At 42.7% G+C, this 15,339-nt stretch overlaps 2 protein-coding genes across 4 annotated transcripts in view; one reads left to right on the top strand and one right to left on the bottom strand.

Annotated features, from left to right (window-relative positions):
- Positions 1-15,339, top strand: part of LOC111956180 (teashirt homolog 1-like) — a 445,767-nt gene that overhangs the window by 173,382 nt on the left and 257,046 nt on the right. The gene's annotated exons all lie outside the window — the stretch shown is intronic.
- Positions 1-15,339, bottom strand: part of LOC111955729 (zinc finger protein 516) — a 98,507-nt gene that overhangs the window by 66,587 nt on the left and 16,581 nt on the right. For 2 of the 3 annotated variants that reach the window (XM_023976027.2, XM_023976028.2), the window contains exons 3-5: positions 12,584-13,963; positions 6,779-6,843; positions 2,435-6,080 (exon numbers count right to left, since the gene is read on the bottom strand). In XM_023976027.2, the coding sequence (XP_023831795.1) occupies positions 6,030-6,080; positions 6,779-6,843; positions 12,584-13,963 (1,496 nt within the window). In that variant the 3' untranslated portion in view covers positions 2,435-6,029. Of the gene's footprint in view, positions 1-2,434; positions 6,081-6,778; positions 6,844-12,583; positions 13,964-15,339 lie in introns of those variants that run through there. The other variant, XR_011474540.1, reaches the window with a different exon arrangement.

The raw sequence follows: 15,339 nt of genomic DNA, 5'->3' as shown, positions 1-15,339 counted from the left end.
ATTCCAAAACATGCATCCTGTTTGCAATAAGGCACTCAAGTAATACTGAAAAAAATGTGGCAAAGAAAGATTTTTTCCTGAATACAAAGCATAGTGTTTGGAGCAAATCCAACACAAAACATCACTGAGTACCACTCATCATATTTTCAAGCATGATGGTGGCTGAATCATGTTATGGGTATTCTTGTAATCGGCAAGGACTAGGGAGTTTTTTTAGGATACAAATAAAAAGAACAGAGCGAAGCACAGGTAAAGTCCTAGAGGAAAACTTGGTTCATTCTGCTTTCCAAAAGACACTGGGAGACAAATCCACTTTTCAGCAGGGTAATAACTGAAAACGCAAGGCCAAATATACACTGAAGTTAGTATAGATGAAGGCGAGGAGACATGTTAAAGAAGGATTTGTAACATGGGCCAGCATCCCTGTGGAACACTTGACACCTTGTAAAGTCCATGCCTGACAAATTGAGGCTGTTCTGAGGGGAAACGAGGGTGCAACTCAATATTAGGAAGGTGTTCCTAATGTTTTGTACACTGGTTGTATACCCATCCTCTCAGATAATGAATGTCAAATTCCTTCCATATTGCTTTGTAACACTTTTTACTTTCTAATATAACTATATGAGCAACAATAATTGGTGTAAGAGCTTTACCAAGCACTGTTGAACAATTATGAGAGATAAATTAAGCCTATTACAAATACCTGTAATTGTATGAACTTTTCATGTTACATAATCACAACCATTTATACAACATTTTGATGTGTGTGATTGTCATGAACATACCACCTCAAAGGCTGATGAAAGGGCCTCTGGCATAAGGAAATTACCAATATCAAGCCCATGTAAATATATCAATTTTTATTTGTACTAACAGGTATTATGCAATATAAATACTTTTAAAATACAGCCTCATCATCTAAAGTCCTAAAAGTCACAGAATATCTGAGCACTGAGTGAACATTGCAAATCATCATGACGCGTTCTGATTAACACATGTCCATCTAAGCCCCAACCTTGTTCTTATTACAAACGTCTATCGTGTTACAATCTACAGTGGGGAGAACAAGTATTTGATACACTGCCGATTTTGCAGGTTTTCCTACTTACAAAGCATGTAGAGGTCTGTCATTTATATCATAGGTACACTTTAACTGTGAGAGACGGAATCTAAAATAAAAATCCAGAAAATCACATTGTATGATTTTTAAGTAATTAATTTGCATTTTATTGCATGACATAAGTATTTGATCACCTACCAACCAGTAAGAATTCCGGCTCTCACAGACCTGTTAGTTTTTTCTTTAAGAAGCCCTCCTGTTCTCCACTCATTACCTGTATTAACTGCACCTGTGAACTCGTTACCTGTATAAAAGACACCTGTCCACACACTCAATCAAACAGACTCCAACCTCTCCACAATGGCCAAGACCAGAGAGCTGTGTAAGACATCAGGGATAAATTGTAGACCTGTACAAGGCTGGGATGGGCTACAGGACAATAGGCAAGCAGCTTGGTGAGAAGGCAACAACTGTTGGCACAATTATTAGAAAATGGAAGAAGTTCAAGATGACGGTCAATCACCTCGGTCTGGGGCTCCATGCAAGATCTCACCTCGTGGGGCATCAAATGATCATGAGGAATGTGAGGGATCAGCCCAGAACTACACGGCAGGACCTGGTCAATGACCTGAAGAGAGCTGGGACCACAGTCTCAAAGAAAACCATTAGTAACACACTACGCCGTCATGGATTAAAATCCTGCAGCGCACGCAAGGTCCCCTGCTCAAGCCAGCGCATGTCCAGGCCCGTCTCTGAAGTTTGCCAATGACCATCTGGATGATCCAGAGGAGGAATGGGAGAAGGTCATGTGGTCTGATGAGACAAAAATAGAGCTTTTTGCTCTAAACTCCACTCGCCGTGTTTGGAGGAATAGAAGGATGAGTACAACCCCAAGAACACCATCCCAACCGTGAAGCATGGAGGTGGAAACATCATTCTTTGGGGATGCTTTTCTGCAAAGGGGACAGGACGACTGCACCGTATTGAGGGGAGGATGGATGGGCCATGTATCGCGAGATCTTGACCAACAACCCTCTTTCCCTCAGTAAGAGCATTGAAGATGGGTCGGGGGCTGGGTCTTCCAGCATGACAACGACCCGAAACACACAGCCAGGGCAACTAAGGAGTGGCTCCGTAAGAAGCATCTCAAGGTCCTGGAGTGGCTAGCCAGTCTCCAGACCTGAACCCAATAGAAAATCTTTGGAGGGAGCCGAAAGTCCGTATTGCCCAGCGACAGCCCCGAAACCTGAAGGATCTGGAGAAGGTCTGTATGGAGGAGTGGGCCAAAATCCCTGCTGCAGTGTGTGCAAACCTGGTCAAGAACTACAGAAACGTATGATCTCTGTAATTGCAAACTAAGGTTTCTGTACAAATATTCAGTTTCTGCTTTTCTGATGTATCAAATACTTATGTCATGCAATAAAATGCAAATTAATTACTTAAAAATCATACAATGTGATTTTCTGGATTTTTGTTTTAGATTCCTTCTCTCACAGTTGAAGTGTACCTATGATAAAAATTACAGACCTCTACATGCTTTGTAAGTAGGAAAACCTGCAAAATCGTCAGTGTATCAAATACTTGTTCTCCCACTGTATATAATTTTGACTTCAATTCATAAACCTTAAAAAAAAATGTTTTTAACATACGACAATCGATTCAAGGTGGATAACTATCATATAATATTCAATAAATAACGTACTAATATCATCAGATTGGTACTTTTTAACATGGATGGCTTTCTTTCCTTGTGCGCAGCTAAAATAACTTGAAAAAAACTGCAGAAGCCATTTCTAAGACAGATATCCAGTGATCCAGCAAAACACAAAAAACACAGCAAAAAGGAACTAAAGAACAGTGTTTTTCGAAACAGACAATCCAAGACTGACCCACAATCCTCCTAATTGAAGAGTAGTCCTTTTCATGGAGTCAAACTGCACATCTACCTTCTAAAGGGACATTTTCTGTTCTCAGACCTCAAAAGTGGCCTTCTGTTCAAGTCCACAACACCATTGGTTGTGTAGATCCAGCTATACGCATGAAGCACTGCAAATCTGTAAGTTACATAGTGCTTTTCTTTTCCATGCATTTGTTTTGGGTTCATTTTCCATTCCGTCTGGATCAGATAGCCTGGGACGTGGACTTACCTCAACAGAAGAAAACWTTCTGAGGTCTGAGAAACACAATGTTTGAAATGTTCCACATGGTCAGTGGTCCATAGCAATGGAAGCCAGTCTTTCAATGTTGGGATATCCACTTGAGTGGATATAAAGACTTAACGCGACAGAACATACATGGTCAGCACCAGTGATATAGTGGTAAAACAAAGGGTGGGTAAATTATACAGACCAGTGGGCGATCAAGATAAGACTAACGAAATAAAGGAAGACGTGTTACATTTTTACATCTGTATTGTTTGCATTTTAATGTAGGCCTTTAGGGAAGGTAGGATATGGGGAGATATTGAAATATCTTATTTTGTACGTTCTTAATTTGTATAAGATTAGTACAGATTTTCTCAGGGGACCCCACAGGGTGACCCGACCCCAAGTTTGGGAACCACTGTACTAACCTCTCGCTCTCTGCTTGCTTCCGCTCTCTCTGTGTCTCCTCTGCCTCCTCCTGCATGCTTTGCAGCCTGCCGCAGCCTCACCACTGTCTGCCACACCACTGTCTGTCTGTCTGACTGGTCCCACAGATAGAACAATGAGCCAGATATTTCACCTGATGTATCAATGTAAAGCATCCGGTTGGCATTTCCACTCACTAAATACCAAATATGGTGATGAGAGGAAGCCCAGTTGCCGGCAGTGGAAGAAGATAGAGCGAGATGGATTTTGGCCGACAATCCGCAAAAATAAATAATTCATTAAACATTTGATATACATAGTTTTTTGTTTCCAAAACTAGAATCTGTAACAGAGTCTACTGCGTTTTGTAGACTTTACCCTTTCCCAAAGTTGTGTTATTTAGTAGGAGGGCAAGGGCAAATTTAGTTATTGCACACGCGTACTTCAGAGTAGGTGTTCCCTAATGGACATATGCAAATAAATGCTAGAACGCGCCAGTAGGATCAAACTAACTTGTGCTTGGCTCTGCCCACCTCCTTACTTATTATGCCCACTATGATGAATTTGCTCCCATTGGAAACTACAGGCTCTGGTATATCTTGGGTTAGTTATAAACATCTTTACTAGTACTCTCTGTAAAGCAAATTTATGACGAGAACTTAGTAGCCTATATTTTGCCCCTGCTGTGGTCAAGAGCCATTTAACATTAGCTTCTTTCCTCATCCAGCTAGCTAGCTGGATAACACTAGCCAGAGCCCTTTAAATCCACTTGCCGCTGGGGTAGTCTGTTTCACTGGCCCTCGGTCTGTGCTGCGATTCGTGAGAGGTGAGAGGGCAGAGATTAGCCGTTCGCTAAAAGAAGCAGGTGCGAGAAGAACTCATATAAAGAAAATAAGCGTTCTGAGCATTGATCTACGCTGGGAACGCAATAATAAGTGGGTAAAAGTAATTTCACAAATTAAAAGCTGCGTAAATAATAATTTGGGGGGGGTGCTTACACAAGTTTATAATGAATTCTTTTTTTTGCATATCGCAACTCCTCAAGTCACTTGCAGGGAGTTGGGTCACGACCAGGGTTGCCGTTGTACAGTGCCCCTGGAGCAATTAGGGTTAAGTGCCTTGCTCAAGGGCACACCCGACACATTGTTGGCTCCAGTATTCGTATTCCTTTCGGTTACTGGCCCAACGCTCCAACCTCGAGGCTACTTGCCAGCATTTTGTGTGTTTACCCTCCACAACATCCCTGGTCAGAAGAGACTAGCATAGTTGTTGTTCATGTAAACATGGCTGGAGATGGATGGTAAGTCAAACAGCTGCCTCATTATTGTTGCTTAAAGATGGGAGAAACTCCTTAGTGGGCTAAACCATGCCACTGTCCACCCCATGGCCATTGTTATTGATTTTGTTTGTTGGACGAAGCAGAAGTGGGGAGCGTCATGCATCAAGGTAAAACAAGAATGAATAATGAATATATGCTGCTGTTCCATCGCGATGATGTCCGAGAGAAAAAATGTGTTTGTTGTTTGCAGTAATTAGTTTGTTGTAATATCACAAATGGACATGGCCGTTTTACTATTAAAGATTCCAGCTTTCAAGGTGGATGGTAACTTTGCTTGTGTGAGCTGACTGACCTGACCAATCCAAACAGTTTCCAAATAACACAAAAAAAAGTGTCAAAAGCTAAAATAAACAGATGACTAAAACACTAACACACATTCACAGTAAACACACATACCAATCCGATTACTTCAAAATGTTCTATCAATTCTCTGGAGGGATATAATATGAACGTTTCAGTCTTTGCTTGTATTTTTGCTCTGACATGGATTTAAAGGGTTTGCATTAAAGGTTACATAAAACACCCTGGGGGATCCTGGTTTTCTGCCCTTTAACAACTGATTTAGAATCAGTTATCACTAACCCAGCCTGAACTCAATCACCATGAGCTAAACAACTACACCATCTCCAGGTCAGTATACTGTCACCACATAAACATCTACGCCCAGTGTGTGATGTAGCAGATGGTTAAGTGCATCGCTACTGCATTCCTGAGAAGTTCTGCCACTGGATGCAGAAATGCCTTGTCCTTTCTGTGTCCGAGGTATTGACGGTGCTTCTTGAGTATGTTGAGTTACAGTGTACAGGGTTGTGAGTTCACACCCCAGTTGGGGAAGAATTTCCACTCTGTCACGTCCACATGTAATGGTAGCTTTATCAGTCCGGGAGGGTTAGTTAGTTGTAGACAAAGAGTGTCCCTTGAGACAATTGGGCCCCTCAAGTGAAGAGCCACTGTTCTCCTGTAGTCATGGCTTGGTTCCTGTGAGGGACTGCAGGCTTCTCATCTTGCAACAGTGCATTTTGGGAAGTCGAGTTTTCAGGGCATGTGGCATGCAGAGTTTTCATGTCCCCTTCCTAAGAGAGGTTGTGGAAGCAGAGGAGCGGCCACTCACCTGTAGAGGACAGAGACAAGGGGCAAAATGGAGTCAGATCACAGATCCTACCAAGACACGTTTGTGTTGCTGAGTGTCAGTTTCTTTCTATGAGTGTATTTGTGTGTGTGCAAGTATACTTCTGTGTCTGAAAGTGTGTTTCTGATTGTGCAAAAATGTCAGTTTGTCTTAAGTTTGTGTTAATGTCAGTTTGAGTTAATCTTTCAGTGTGTGTCAGTGTGTCCTCACGTCTCACACATTACAAAGGCAACAGAAGTGGAAGAAAATAAGAGGAGAACAACAGACAGGTAGGTAGAGAGAGTCCAGGAGGGCCTGCGTGTGGTCATGATTGGCAGGATGTTGACATGCCATATGGAGACGCACGACTGTTTACCCCAAGGGGGATGTCAAGGCTTTTTTAGTTTTTGTTTCCCTGTCAGCTCCTCGTACCAAACAGAGAAAGAGGGAGACAGCAGTCTGACACAGACGCTCAAGTATCACTGCCTTTAGTGTTTCAAACACTGATTTCTCTTTTGGATTCTCAGAGCTGGGAGCAGAAAGGAGTGACGAGGGATTATTTTAAAGGTCTAAATACCTTTAGTATTTTGTTATTGACAGGATAGGGGGAATGCAGAGGGAGATATACATTGAAGGGCACACAGTAAGGCGACGGATTCTATTTCGAGCGAAACAAAACCCAAACATGGAAAGTAGCATACTTGTTTGGAGGCCTCCGTGGAGGAATGGACTTCATTTCCAAAATGTCCATTGTACTGCAGCATTGCTGTAGAAACAAGAGACAGAGCAACACTTTAGAATCCCAAGACCTTCACAACGAAGAGTTACAAGAAAAAAACTGGACCTAATAATATCACAGTAAGTTAAGGTATCTGTTGTATTTTTAGGGCAATATTCCGTTTAGATTTCACGGTAATATTGCCTTGGCGTGACAAGCGGGAAAAAGCGATGGCTTTTCTGCTTGTTCTAGTTTTTGGTCTTCAATTGATTTGTGGGATATATATATATATATATATATATATATATATATATATATATATATATATATATATAAAATACACACAGAGACACACACAACTGTTCAAAAGTTTGGGGTCACTTAGAAATGGCCTTGTTTTTGAAAGAAAAGCTCATTTTCAGTCAATTAGAATAACATCAAATTGATCAGAAATACAGTGTATTTCAGATTTTTTGTATGGAATATCTACATAGGCGTACGGAGGCCCATTATCAGCAACCATCCCTCCTATGTTGAAATGGCACGTTGTGTTAGCATATCCAAGTTTATCATTTTAAAAAGGCTAATTGATCATTAGAAAACCCTTTCACTGCTGAAAACTTCTGTGCTGATTAAAGAAGCAATAAAACCATCCTTCTTTAGACTAGTTGAGTATCTGGAGCATCAGCACTTGTGGGTTCGATTACAGGCTCAAAATGGACAGAAACAAAGACCTTTCTTCTGAAACTCGTCAGTCTATTCTTGTTCTGAGAAATGAAGGCTATTCCATGCGAGAAATTGCCAAGAAACTGAAGTTCTGGTACAACGCTGTGTACTACTCCCTTCACAGAACAGCGCAAACTGGCCCTAACCAGAATAGAAAGAGGAGTGGGAGGCCCCGGTGCACAACTGAGCAAGAGAACAAGTACATTACAGTGTCTAGTTTGAGAAACAGATGCCTCAAGTCCTCAACTGACAGCTTCATTAAATAGTACCCGCAAAACACCAGTCTCAACGAGTTCCTCTGTCCAGTGTCTGTTTTTTTATTTTATTTATTTAACCTTTATTTAACTAGGCAAGTCAGTTAAGAACAAATTCTTATTTACAATGACAGCCTAGGAACAGTGGGTTAACTGCCTTGTTTAGGGGCAGAACGACAGATTTTTACTTTGTCAGTTCAGGGATTCGATCTAGCAACCTTTCGATAACTGGGCCAACGCATAGAAGGCCAGCATCCCGTTGTCGCCTCTTCACTGTTGACGTTGAGACTGGTGTAGTTCACCGCTTTGTACCAGAACTTCAGTTTCTTGGCAATTTCTCGCATGGAATAGCCTTCATTTCTCAGAACAAGAAAAGACATGAGTTTCAGAAGAAAGTGCTTTGTATCTGGCCATTTTGAACCTGTAATTGAACCCACAAATGCTGATGCTCCAGATACTCAACTAGTCTAAAGGCCGTTTTTAATGCTTCTTTAAATCAGCTCAACAATTTTCAGCTGTGCTAACAATTGCAAAAGGGTTTTCTAATGATCACTTAGCCTTTTAAAATGATAAACTTGGATTAGTTAACACAACGTGCCATTGGAACACAGGAGTGATGGTTGCTGATAATGGGCCTCTGTACGCCTATGTAGATATTCCATAAAGAAATCAGCCGTTTCCAGCTACAATAGTCATTTACAACATTAACAATGTCTACACTGTATTTCAGATAAATTTGATGTTAAATATTTTGCTTTTCTTTAAAAAAGCTAGGAAATGTCTAAGTGACCCCAAACTTTTTATATATAGATATATCTATCACACACACACACACACAACCAGTCAAAAGTTTGGACACACCTACTCATTCCAGAGTTTTTCTTTACTTGGACTATTTTCTAAACTATGAAATAACACAAGATTCTTCAAAGTAGCCACCCTCTACCTTGACAACAGCTTTGCACACTCTTGGCATTCTCTCAACCAGCTTCATTAGGTAGTCACCTGGAATGGATTTAAATTAACAGCTGTGCCCTGTTAAAAGTTAATTAATACGTTTGAGCCAATCAGTTGTGTTGTGACAAGGTAGGGGTGATATACAGAAGATAGCCCTATTTGGTAAAAGACCAAGTTCAAATTATGTCAAGAACAGCTCAAATAAGCAAAGAGAAACAACAGTCCATCATTACTTTAAGACATGAAGGTCAGTCAATGCAGAACATTTCAAGACCTTTGAAAGTTTCTTCAAGTGCATCAAGCGGTATGATAAAACTGGCTCTCATGAGGACCGCCACAGGAAAGGAAGACCCAGTTACCTCTGCTGCAGAGGATAAGTTCATTACAGTTAACTTCACCTCCGATTGCAGCCCAAATAAATGCTTCATAGAGTTCAAGTAACAGACACATCTCAACATCAACTGTTCAGAGGAGACTGCATGAATCAGGCATTCATGGTCGTATTGCTGCAAAGAAACCACTACCGAAGCACACCAATAAGAAGAAGAGACTTGCTTTGGCCAAGAAACATCGAGCAATGGACATTAGACCTGTGGAAAACTGTCCTTTGGTCTGATGAGTCCAACTTTTAGATTTTTGGTTGTAACCTCCGTGTCCTTTTGAGACGCAGAGTAGGTGAACGGATGATCTCCACATGTGTGGTTCCCACCGTGAAGCATGGAGGAGGAGGTGTGATTTTGTGGGGGTGCTTGGTTTGTGACACTATCAGTGATTTATGTAGAATTCAAGGCACACTTAACCAGCATGGCTACCATATTATTCTGCAGCGATATGCCATCCCATCTGGTTTGTGCTTAGTGGGACTATAATTTGTGTTTCAACAGGACAATGACCCAACACACCAGGCTGTGCAAGGGCTACTTGACCAAGAATGAGAGTGATGGAGTGCTGCATCAGATGACCTGGCCTCCACAATCACCCAACCTCAAACCAATTGAGATTGTTTGGGATGAGTTGGACCTCAGAGTGAAGGAAAAGCAGCCAACAAGTGCTCAGCATATGTGGGAACTCCTTCAAGACTGTTGGATACTTTTAAGAATCTAAAATCTATTTTGATTTGTTAAACACTTTTTGTTACTACATGATTCCATATGTGTTATTTCATAGTTTTGATGTCTTCACTATTATTCTACAATGTAGAAAATAGTTTWAAAAAAACCTTGAATGAGTAGGTTTTTCCAAACTTTTGACTGGTACTGTGTGCGTGTGTATATATATATATTTTCTTTTATTTTCTTCTGTAGCTCAGTTGGTAGAGCATGGTGCTTGCAAAGCCAGGATAATGGGTTTGATTAACTGGAGCACACATATGTAAAAATGTATGCACTTTATATACTATAAACTAATATATATATATATATATATATACTATATACTATTATAATAATATGCCATTTAGCAGACACTTTAATCAAAAGCAACTTAGTCAGTTATAAGTGCATACATTTTACATATCCAGGGAATCCAGGGAATCAAACCCACTATCCTGGCTTTGCAATCACCATGCTCTACCAACTGAGCTACAGAGGACCAATGGTCACTGTGCTGGTGCTCAGGCATCTCATTAGCATGCACACACACCAATTACTGTACATCCCCATAACAGACATCTGATTAATTATGTATAAACATTTTCACAGGTCAGTGTCACAAGCAAATGTGTTTGTTCAAAGTTGAGGGACTGCCATCCAAGGACAAAAGCACACACACGYGCAGACTGGCATTCACAGGCACAACACACACTTATGTTTTTTTCATGTGTGTGGGTATGTGTTTGTGTGCGTGCAAATCTGTGCTTGCACCAATCCATTCAGCCTCTGCTTGCACCAATCCAATTCTGAGTTGTTACCATCAGAAGTCTGAACACAAGAATGCATAGGAAACAATGCCGACCACCACTGGACCAGCTGGATTATCTAATGAACATACTCAGTTTTGTAACAGTTAAAAAAAAAATCATTAACACCACTCTCTTTCCTCTATTTTTCTAGCTAGATTGCTTTGTTCATGGAGTATATGCTAGCTAGCTATCTACCATTGCAGCTGACCTGCTAAAGTATGCTAACGTTAGCTAGCCAGCTAGCTCTAATTGCAGTGTTGGATAGGTAGCTAACCTGTTCCATTGATAAATTGTTGATCTCACACAATTTTAACTTATCCAATCTTTTTACTCACCGGCGCTGTGCAGCAGGCACGAATTATGCAGAAACAGTAGCTAGCTAGTTAGCTCATTGGGTTTTTCTTTCAGATTTTTTATTGAACAGAATATAGTCAGAGTGATAGCATGTAAAGAATAGGAGAGTGTCAAAGGGCTGTGGGTTAGATTTGAACCCATGCAGACACAGGCAGTGACGCTAACCGCTAGAACACCTAAGCCACAGAGTATTGGGCTCATTAGTACTTCCGATGTGCCATTAAGATGGGAGAGGGGTGGGCTTCATTCAGGGCAGTGGATGACAACTTTCGTACCACATCTGACAGCCCTGACACAGCCCCTGGCTGCCTGGGAAGTAACGCATATATTACTGCAAATTAAACTGCCCGGCCTCTGATGTGCCTTTGGCCGTGTCACATGTCAGATGTACTCCTCTCGCTCTTTTCCTCTCTCTATGTCTGCATATCCCTCTCACTAGGTCAATCTTTCGCTCCTTGTTGTTTCTCCCTCTCTTTCCCTGTACTTGCTCACTGCTCTTTCTCCTGCTGTCACCCCAATTGTGTCAGGTCTCTGATGTTCTGGGAGTGGAATTTACTGTGTGTGTGTGTGTGTGTGTGTGTAGTCTCGATGCCATCTCTTTCATTCTCCCTTTCTCTCTCTCAGACACACACACCCTTATCCTTGTCACACAGTACTGGGTGCCCACTGCCCATCTGTGTCACTGTGATCCATGCATGCACATACTGGTACACCAGCGGAGGTTGCTGAGGGGAAGACGGCTCATAATAATGGCTGGAATGGAGTGAATGTAATGCTTTTAAACACATTCATGTGTTTGATACCATTCCATTCACTCCATTCCAGCCAAAAATCCAGCCATTATTATGAGCCATCCTCCCTGTCCACTGTGTGTGACACACACACACACACACACACACACACACACACACACACACACACACACACACCTGTCTCTTATACACATCTAGATGTGTATAAGAGACAGACACTAGACAGAGACCTATTCCTTGACTGGTACTATCACCGGCAGAAACATGTCCTTCTGTCGGCCTTGGTAAACATGTTTCCCCCAAGCTATTAGCATTCATGCCAAAACACTCGTAGAAAAACAGAAAAGGCGGAGGACAAATAAAATGAAAAACTCATACTACAAAAGGTCACGTTATTACATGTGACTCAAAGGGCTGAAGAGGATGATGATGGTATCTACGACGACAAGCTGCAGGTTAGATCTGCTACTCTCAAAGTGACCTTAGTGTACAGTGTAGAGTACATGGTCAGTCTTGTGAATGTATCTTTCTCTTCCTCTACATGCTGAATTATGTAGGYCTGTGGTGAACAATTTAAAAAATAGAAAATCAATGCCATTGTCATTAATGGCATTGGGGCCGCAGGTAGCCTAGTGGTTAGAGCGTATGGCCAGTAACGGAAAGGTTTCTAGATCAAATCCCTAAGCTGACAAGGTAAAAATCTGTCGTTCTGCCACTGAACAAGGCAGTTAACCCACTGTGCTGTCATTGTAAATAAGAATTTGTTCTTAACTGACTTGCCTAGTTAAATAAAGGGAAAAAAAGGGGGAAAAAAGGACTACATTACCCAACTCAATCCCCCTTACCTTGTTGGTCAAGCCTGGGATCTACAAAGCCCCAGTGCTGGTAGAGAGCTGCCAGGTCGTGGGGGTTGTAATTCTTCAACAGACCCAGGATGTCCATGTCCATCGGGGTGTCTCTGCTGTCCCCAGCAGTTGACTCCCTCTTCCCGTGGCCGAAGACGGTGTTGGGTGCCAGGTACCCACTGCTGCCCTGCGCCCCAAACATGTTTGTGACTGACCAAAGGTCTTGAKCTTTCAGGGCTGCAGGGGGATCCTGTGGATGGCTGTGTGGGTGTGGACGGGGCTGGGGGTGTAGGTAAGTTCTGTCTGGGGTAAGATGGGATGTGTGGTCGGCCCTGCCATGGTTCCTGGCGAGAATAAAGCCGAGGCCCTCTTGCGGAAGCAGGCTTCCCTCAGCAGCCTCCCGATGATGGCTTCCAGATTTGGATCTGCTTGTCGACTGCTGGGAGAAGCCTCGGATGCTGGTTGAGGCGGCGGTGGCGGTGGCGGCAGGAACTTTAGGGTGGGCTTCTGTTTTAGATCGGGCGCTCTTATTTGCCACCACCCCCGTATGGTTTGGGAGGCTTGACGACTTCTTCTTTTGAGGTAGGAGCGACTTCCCACCACCAGGGGGTGACCTGGTACGCGACCCTGACACCATGGCCTGGCTGGTGTTGGACTGGGCAGTAGTAGTTGTAGTGCTTGTGTGGGTCTTTGGCCTCTTGGTGCCTCCACCTGAAGGTTGCATGGCAGTGGAACCTGGGGCTTTGGTGCGCTGGGACCGGGGCACTGGGAGCACTGGGCAGTCTTTTCCTTCCAGGAAAGGTGGGGGCCCTGTGCGTCGTCCAGCAGCCTTGGAGCCCTTGAAACAGGTGACGTAGGGGGCCCACTTGGGAGCCAGGGAGCTGCCACTATCCACCCTGTGGGCCACACGCTGGTGGATCCACAGCACCTCCAGATAATGAGTGGTGTGGGTGCAGAACGGACATTGGTGTCTGACTAGCTTACCCTCGGACAGCGCTGCCACAGGGTTCGCACCACTATCCTCCTGCTGGCCCTCGGGCGGGGCAGACAGGTTGAGGAGGCTGGCATTGATGATAGCATCCTGAGATGATTGCCCTTTGACCTTTAGGCTCCTCGACTTTTCAGACTGTCTGCTCGATGCCGCCCTCTCCTGGCCAGGAGGATTCCCGTAGGGCTGGCTGAGCAGTGTGCTCTTCAGCCGGAGATATTCCATGTAACCTGAGACTTTGGGAGTGCCGTGGCTCGGTTCTTCCATTACAGCTTCCAGTATGTGATGACGTGCATCCCTGATGTGCTTGTGCAGCTTGTGCATGTGGAACGTGAGGCAAGAGGGGTCGCTGGTGTGGAAGTCACAGTGCTCGCAGAAGTATGGCTTGGTATCTGTGGATAGCAGAGTACAGGTAGACTAAGCTCACATTGAAAAACAGACATTTTAAGAAAATGAGCTTCAGCAAGGTGTGAAGATTTAATAAGCGGTAACATGCTTTCAGAAACATGTGGATGAGAGAGGAGGACATTGTAATGCTACTTTTCATCAGTCCTTTTTTAGTCATTCACCCTAACAACTCAACTATTTTCAATACATGCTAAATTCAACCGCGTTCACGTCCAATTTAACTTTTACCGTTGAATGAAGCCTTCATGAACCCTTAAGTATATTCCAGAAAACATTCAAACAAATGTCAAGCTATATGAACGGTACAGAAAGGTTTATGCCTCACAGTACCAGATGTAAGGGCCTTTCATATTCCTTTATGTYGGCTGAAGGGTGGAATGGGCAATCCATGCCACACGATGGCGCCATAAAGCCATATCATTTGCAGTGGCACCCTAAAGGTAACTGTTGAACACCCATTTGACCTGTATGAGTACTGCTCCATGACAACTGAACACCAGCTTTTAACTGGAAAACAGAACTAAGACATCCACTTCCATACTACTTCAAAATGTCAGAAAAGTTCTACATAATAATAAATATATCCATCACATTTTGCTTGTCAATGACATGAGTGTAATTTCAAACACTACAAGACTTACAAACTTGTGAGTTGCTCGGTATGGGCATATTTACCATGTAAGCATGTTTATTAGATTTTTTTCACCTTTATTTAACCAGGTAGGCCAGTTGAGAACAAGTTCTCATTTACAACTGCGACCTGGCCAAGATAAAGCATAGCAGTGCGACAAAATCACATTACACATGGGATAAAAAAAACTGTTACACATGGGATAAACAAACGTACAGTCAATAACACAAGAGAAAAGGTCTATGTACAGTGTGTGCAAATGTAATAAGATTAGGGTGGTAAGGCAATAAATAGGCCATAGAGGCGAAATAATTATAATTTAGCATTAACACTGGAGTGATAGATGTGCAGATGATGATGTGCAAGTAGAGATACTGGGGTGCAAAAGAGCAAAAATAAATAACAATATGGTGATGAGGTAGTTGGGTGTGCTATTTACAGATGGGCTGTGTACAGGTACAGTGATCGGTAAGCTGCTCTGACAGCTGATGCTTAATTAAAGTTGGAGAGGGAGATATAAGTCTCCAGCTTCAGTGATTTTTGCAATTCGTTCCAGTCATTGGCAGCAGAGAACTGGAAGGAAAGGCGGCCAAATGTGTTGGCTTTGGGGATGACCAGTGAAATATTGTAATGTCTACATTTTGGGGCGGATTATTTCATTATTATTGCTGTGAGAGTAATAGATATTGTCCTGTTTTTTCACTTTTTTGTGATATCCAATTGGTAGTT

This window comes from Salvelinus sp. IW2-2015, linkage group LG31 (assembly GCF_002910315.2).
Source record: "Salvelinus sp. IW2-2015 linkage group LG31, ASM291031v2, whole genome shotgun sequence".
Classification (NCBI taxonomy): Eukaryota; Metazoa; Chordata; class Actinopteri; order Salmoniformes; family Salmonidae; genus Salvelinus; species Salvelinus sp. IW2-2015.
This window is presented reverse-complemented; position numbering and strand designations above follow the sequence as displayed.